General features: G+C 54.4%; 1 protein-coding gene across 1 annotated transcript in view; it reads left to right on the top strand.

The window, feature by feature from the left end:
• LAMC3 (laminin, gamma 3) overlaps positions 1–7,165 on the top strand; it is a 76,242-nt gene that overhangs the window by 65,907 nt on the left and 3,170 nt on the right. The window contains exons 24-25 of the mRNA XM_011931434.1: positions 4,901–5,047; positions 5,143–5,242. Coding sequence (XP_011786824.1) covers positions 4,901–5,047; positions 5,143–5,242 — 247 coding nt within the window. The remainder of the gene's footprint in view (positions 1–4,900; positions 5,048–5,142; positions 5,243–7,165) is intronic.

Below are 7,165 nucleotides of genomic sequence, written 5' to 3'. Positions count from 1 at the left end.
CAAAAAAAAAAAAAAAAAAAGCCACTTTGGACTTACCTCCCCATTGCCATCACTCTCCCACCTGGCTGAGATCCATCTTTCTGTTAAACATTACACTTAGTGACAAGGTGACAAGGGCCAGATGGGAGAGAGGCAGCCTGCAGATTCTAGTCCATCACCATTGCTAGCAGTTCTAATGTGAGCACCTGGCCCCAGGGTTGGGGTTGGGGTTAGGGTTAGGGTTAGGGTTAGGGTTAGGGTTAGGGTCGATGCTTGGGGAGACACAGAGAAGTCCTTAACCCCAGGAAGTAGTATGAAGACACACAGGGGCCAGAACCAGGACCCTGCTGCCGCCTTCCAGGCCTGCAGTCCCTGATCCAGCTGCCTCACTGCCTCGCTCTGAAGCCAGAGACCCTGTGGTTTACCCCAGTGACTGCCCATATCCAGGCCCACAGGCAGCATCTGTAAATACGTGTGTCAGTGAATTGAGCCAGCATGTTCGAGCCGGCAAAAATCACAGGGGCCTCTCTCCCACACTGTTTTGTAAATGAGTAAACTAAGACTCAGAGAGGACTCACTTGAGGCCTTCTTTTTTGACAATAATAATAAAACCATCAACGAAAATGACATTTGTCAAGTGCCACCCAGGAGGATGTTCCCGAGTCTGCCTAGGGGCCCGTTGGGATGCATGGTTCCTCACCCCTCCCAGACCTTCTGGTCCCCGTCTTTCCCTGGTGGATGGCGGGCTGTTGGAATCCTGGGAGGCCTGAGCTGGGGAGAGGCTCAGGGGCTGGGGGGTGCCCTGGGGCCTGCAGGGCTGCTGGCTCACAATGAGGCTGTTTGTGCCCCACTACAGGGTCACTGGACACCCATCAAGCCCCAGCCCAGGCCCTGAACGAGACTCAGTGGGCACTAGAACGCCTGAGGCTGCAGCTGGACTCCCCGGGGGCCTTGCAGAGGAAACTCAGGCTGCTGGAGCAGGAATCCGAGCTACAGGAGCTGCAGATCCAGGGCTTCGAGAGCGACCTCGCCGAGATCCGTGCCGACAAACGGAACCTGGAGGCCATTCTGCACAGCCTGCCCGAGAACTGTGCCAGCTGGCAGTGAGGGCTGCCCAGATCCCCGGCACACACTTCCCCACCTGCTGTTTACATGATCCGGGGTGCGCACACTACCCCACAGGTGTTCCCACACAGGCGTGCCCCGGAGCCGGCTGCTGTGAACTCGCCCCCACGTGAATAGTCACACTCCCTGCCGATTCTGTCTGTGGCTTCTTCCCTGCTAGCAGGACGGAATGTGCGTATCACCCGGGTATCAGTGCACACTCACCCCTGCACATGCATAAACAGGCACACCCCAGTGTCAATAACATACACACGTGAGGGTGCATGACTGTGTGTATGACCCACATGTGTTCAGGTCCATCCAGTCTACAACTTACGGTCCACACACATTACAGTCCACAGCTGTTGTGAGAGCCACCTGTGTGCTAGGCACCCTCTGGATGTTGGGCAAGTTGTTACATGAGATGCCCTGGGGTGCTACATCCACTCACTCCAGACAGCAGGGAGGTCTCAGCAGATCTGCAGAGATCAAGGGGGTCAGCAACAGCCGAAGCCCCTAGTCCCAGAGCTGGCTGCCCTGTGTTTCACGGCAGCTCCCTGACCTGTGTTGCTGCATGCACGCCCCACAGCCCGGCACAGCCAGAGGACCAACAGGCCCAAGAAATGCAAGATCCTGGGAGGGTTCTCAGCAGTGGAATCTGAGACCCTGAGGCCATGGCCAGGCCTGCTAGTCCGGCTAGAGCAAGGCCCACTCCTGGCGGGAGTGCCACTGGCTTCACTGGATGCTTCCCTCTCAGGGTCCTGGGACTGCACCAGACGCCCTGAGGGAATGTCCCATCCTGGCCTGTACCCACTTCAGCGTGTGATCTATCCAAAGAGCCAGGCCCAAGAGCGCCTAGGTCAGGGGGCTCAGGCTACCAGGAGCACGCCTTTGTGCCCCCAGCAACCCAGTTGACCTTTAATTGACGCTTTCCAAACCAGCCCTGCAGCACCACTTGCCATGCGGGAGGCCACAAGGGTGTGCAAGCCTGGCTGCCATTCCGGTCTGTCCTGCCTGGAAATCGCCCTGTGGCCAGGCCCACATGCCGGCCTCTGCCCAGGACTCCTCAGCATTTCCTCTTGGCATCCCTCTCCCAGGCCCTCTTCCAGCAGATGGCAAGGCCTTGGCATTGGGAAGACAGGCACCTCTGTGGGCTCAGCCCCCTCCCATGGCTCCCCTGACAGGGGCAGGGGTAGGGCAGCAGCACAGACCAATTCTGTTTAACGTGGAAATAAAGGACCCTTTTACTGGGCACGGTGGTGTGCCTCTCACCCTCCCCCACTGGTGGGCAGCCAGGGCCCTGGCTGTGGGTGTGCACGTGACACACCTAGTAGGTGGCCAGCGTGTGGACCGGACGCTGGTAGGAAGGTGGCAAAAGCTGAGCTCGTGGCTGGGCCAGTACCTCCCATTAGAGGGTTTTTCTGGGGTCGTGTGATCACAGGTACCTACCACGCAAAGCCTAGGAGCTGGGGCGTTGGAGGGGTGGGGTGCAGAGAGGCCCTCAGCTGACCTCTGGTTCAGGCTGGAGACGAACTCACAGCCAAGTGTCCAAGGATGGTGAGGATCAGGGAAGGGTGCCATCCAGGAGTGGGAGGGTGTGGGTTGGGCCTTGAAGGGTGGGGAGGCAGAGGAGGAAGCAATCCAGGCAAGAGGGTAGACAACAGTCCGGGGCCTGCAGGGTGGGGGCTCGGCCAGCTTGCATCACTCCAGGAACCCAGGTTGAATGGGGTGGGATATTGGAGCTGCTCAGTCAGCGCTCTTGGCCGCAAGCCCCAAACCTCTCCTGAGGTGATTTCAGCAGAAAAGCGGTGTTGGGAGGGTAGCTTGGAACCCTGGGGTAAAAAAGGCTGCTAGGTGTTGGAGATAGCCTAGGGAGGGGAGCCTGAGGCTTCCAGGATAGGTTGGCTTCCCTCTTTCCCCCTCCCACCTCTCTTCTTGGTCTCTGTCTCTGCTCTCCTCTCCTGTATCTACTTTGTTCTTTTCTCTTTATTTATTTATTTATTTTTTTGAGACGGAGTCTCGCTGTGTCGCCCAGGCTGGAGTGCAATGGCATGATCTCGGCCCACTGCATCCTCTACCTCCCAGGTTCAAGCAGTTCTCCTGCCTCAGCCTCCCAAAGTGCTGGGATTACAGGCTTGAGCCACTGCGCCCGGCCAACTTTTGTTTTTTATAGAGACAGCATCTCATTATGTTAACCAAGCTGATGTTGAACTCCTGGCCTCAAGGGATGCTCCCACTTCAGGTTCCCAAAGTGCTAGGATTACAGGAGAGAGCTACCACACCCAGCTTAGTACAGAGTTTAGATAATGTGCCCAGGGTCCCACAGCCAGCTGGTGGGGAAGCCATGGCTCACCTGCGGGTCCAAGTGACTCAGAGTGCGTGCAGGTAGCCCCTAGTCGACACCTAAGGCCCTATCATGGAGTAGACACTGTCTTCAACCTTTCCTGCATTGTCACTGTCGTTCATTCACTTGTCATACTCTGTGTCCGCCTTGTGCTTGGCCTGGGGATGCGGAATGATCAGCACATGCCTGGCCCCTGCTCCAGGAGCCCTAGGCAGCCTGGGCAGGTAGAGTGGGGGCTGTAACCCATTTCTGAATCTCTTTGAAGACCAGGCTGTTTGGATTTTGCTGTGGGCAGTGGGGCCTCTTGAGGTCCTCCCAGGTCAGCAGGGCCTTGGCTCCCCTCTGCCTTCTCTTGCACCCTGGCTTGGTGCTCGCAGCTGCTTACCCAGGAGATCCAGGGCCTTGGGGAGCCCTGGGGCCCAGTGGAATCCTGCAGGGTTAGAAGAAGCCACTTGGGGTTGGATGCGGTGGCTCACGCCTGCAATCCCAGCACTTTGGGAGGCCAAGGTGGGTGGATCACAGGAGGTTAGAAGTTCAAGACCAGCCTGACCAACATGGTGAAACCATGTCTCTACTAAAAATAGAAAAATCAGGCCAGGCGCAGTGGCTCACACTTGTAATCCCAGCACTTTGGGAGGCTGAGGTGCAGATCACTTGAGGTCAGGAGTTCGAGACCAGCCTGGCCAACATGGTAAAACCCTGTCTCTACTAAAAATACAAAAAAATTAGCTGGGCATAGTGTCGTGCACCTGTAGTCCCAACCACTCCAGAGGCTGAGACACAAGAATTACTTGAACCTGGGAAGTGGAGGTTGCAGTGAGCCGGTTGCAGCACTGCACTCCAGCCTGGGCGACAGAGTAAGACTCTGCCTCAAACCAAAAAAAAAAAAAAAGAAAGAAAGAAAAAGACTGGGGTCTCACTATGTTGCCCAGGCTGGTCTTGAACCTCTGGCCTCAAGCAAGCCTCCTGCCTCAGCCTCCCAAAGTGCTGGGACCATAGGCATGAGCCACTACACCCAGCCCTGGCTGATTTTAACTAGGCTTTTTAAAAATTGGTGCCAAATTCTAATCATCGCATATCTCCCCAGCTCTGCTGCTGGTTCTGTTGCTCACACACCAAGGAAACTGTCTTTATGGTGCCTAGGAAAAGTGCTGGATTTGCTGTAGGGGCCCCCTGGCTTGATCTCTTGTCATGCCACTTGGGCTTTGGCCAGCCCCTCCTCCCCTCTGTGCCTCTGTTTCCTCATCTGTAAAATAGTGGGAATTTCTCCTCCTGAGAGAAATGTGTGATATCCAGCAGTCTGCACTGTGCCCAGCACTCAGCCTGCATTCAGTACGTATTTGTTGCATGCATGAATGAATGAATGATCTGCCCGGTACAGACTGCTTGACATTATTGCCATAAGAGCTATTTACCTCCAAAAGGACTTACTGCACTCACCTCTTCTCCCTGCCACTGCCACCCATCCCATAGCTTGCCAAGGCCTTGCTGAGGGAGGGGAACCAGGCGCACCGCCGTGCCAGCCGGCTCACCAGCCAGACGCAAGCCACGCTCCAACAGGCGTCCCGGCAGGTGCTGGATTCTGAAGCACGCCGACAGGAGCTGGAGGAAGCTGAGCAGGTACGTGTGCCAGGGCCCCCGCGCTATTGCCTCCTGCCCCTGGCAGCCAGGGTGGGGGTGCCATTCAAGCTGTTTCTTCCTCCTCCCCCTGGAAGGTGGGTGCTGGGCTGAACGAGATGGAGCAGCAGATCCGGGAATCACGCATCTCCCTGGAGAAGGACATCAAGGCCTTGTCAGAGCTGCTTGCCAGGCTGGGTAAGGAGGCCCCAAGGCTGGGCCTTGAACCCCTGGGTCCGTGGGGCACCTCTAGGATCAGATCTTCCTGTGAGCTCCAGTCCTGGGGAAGATTTCCTCCTTGTCCTCATCACCATGCTTCCCGCATCCCCATCTTTGTGGTCAATCACAAGCATTTATAACCACGCCCAACCCCCTGTGCCATGTAAGACAGGGTTGGCATCTAGAAGTGAGTTCACTTTGAGTAACTCTTTGTGCCTCCAGAGGCCTCTATTCTTGGGGGTGGGGCAGGGGGGCACACAGAACTCACCGTTGTCAAGAATACCTACAGGCACCGGGTGAGCAGATCAGCCCTCAGCAGCTGAGGGTTCAGGAGAAGAAGAAAGACTGTCATGGCAGAAAATGTGGCATCGGGTGCTGGTTTGGGATCAGACCAAGATTCAACTCTGGCTCTGTCCCTTCTTTGGCCCTTAGACCTTGGGCAAGTCACTCCACCTCTCTGAGCCTCGGATCCCCCATCTGGAAAATGGGAGTAACAATGGGGTGGTTTAGAAAGCGCTTAACACAGTGCGTGGTATATGTTGAGAGTGAGTAAATAGCGGCTCGTAGGAAGGAGGTCAGATTCAAGACGGGCCTTAGCAAGGAGGCATTTTGGATGAAGGGAATAGCACCTCCCAAGGCACGAAGGTCCCAGAGGCCCAGTGTTGTGGGGAGGCTCAGGAGACAGCAGACAGGGCAGTTGGACTGAAAAGAAGAGCATGTATTTTTTGAAATTGTTAAAGACACATAATATTTTCCATCTTAACCATTTTGAAGTGTACAGTTCAGCAGCATTAAGTATATTCATTGCTGCGTGATCATCACCACTACCAGAACACTTTCATCATCTCCAACTGAAGCTCTGTCTTCCTGAAACACTAACCCCCCCATTTCCCTCCCCCAGCCCCTGGCAGCCATCATTCTACTTTCTGTTTCTATGAATTTGACTACTCTGGGCCAGGTGCGGTAGCTCATGCCTGTAATCCCAGCACTTTGAGAGTCTGAGGCGGGCGGATCATTTGAGTTCAGGAGTTTGAGACCAGCTGGACCAACATGGTGAAACCCTGTCTCTTCTAAAGATATAAAAAAAAATAGTCAAGCATAGTGGCACATGCCTGTAGTCTCAGCTACACAGGAGGCTGAGGCAGGAGAATCACTTGAACCTGGGAGGCAGAGGTTGCAGTGAGCCCAGATCGCAACACTGCACTCCAGCCCGGGCGACAGAGTGAGACTCTGTCTCAAGAAAAGAATTTGACTACTCTGGGGACCTCATATAACTGGCAGTATACAGTATTTGTACTTTTAAAATTTTTTTGGAGACAGGATCTTGCTCTGTTACCCAGGCTGAAGTGCAGTGGTGCAATCGTGGCTCACTGCAGCTTCAAACTCCTGGGCTCAAGCAATTCTTCCACTTCAGCCTTCCAAGTAGCTGGGACCACAGGCACGCACCACCACACCCAGCTAATCTTTTTTGTTTTTTTTTTCGAGACAAAAAAATATGCTCCTTATGTTGCCCAGGCTGGTCTCAAACTCCTGGGTTCAAGTGATCCTCCTGCCTAGGCCTCCCAAAGTGCTGGGATCACAAGCGTGAGCCACCGTGCCCAGCCTTATTTGTCCTCTTTTGACTGACTTATTTCACTTAGCAGAAAGTCATCCAGATTCACCCATGTGGCAGCATGCATTTTCAATTATCATTCGTAATAAGAGGAGGGAGAATTGCCACGCTCTGCACGTTGTCTGGACACCAGGCCCACGCTAAGCTATTCACACATGTGATCTTACAGAATTCTTATACTCACTTTTTTATGCGAGGACAGTTACTCTTTTGCCATTTTGCAGATGAGGAAACCGACTATGGAGAGTTTATTCTTATTTTTTATTTACTTTTGTTTTTTTTTTTTTTTT

Source organism: Colobus angolensis, unplaced genomic scaffold, assembly GCF_000951035.1.
Source record: "Colobus angolensis palliatus isolate OR3802 unplaced genomic scaffold, Cang.pa_1.0 Scaffold9, whole genome shotgun sequence".
Classification (NCBI taxonomy): domain Eukaryota; kingdom Metazoa; phylum Chordata; class Mammalia; order Primates; family Cercopithecidae; genus Colobus; species Colobus angolensis.
Note: the sequence above shows the minus strand (reverse complement) of the source record. Positions and strands in the feature narration are given on the sequence as shown.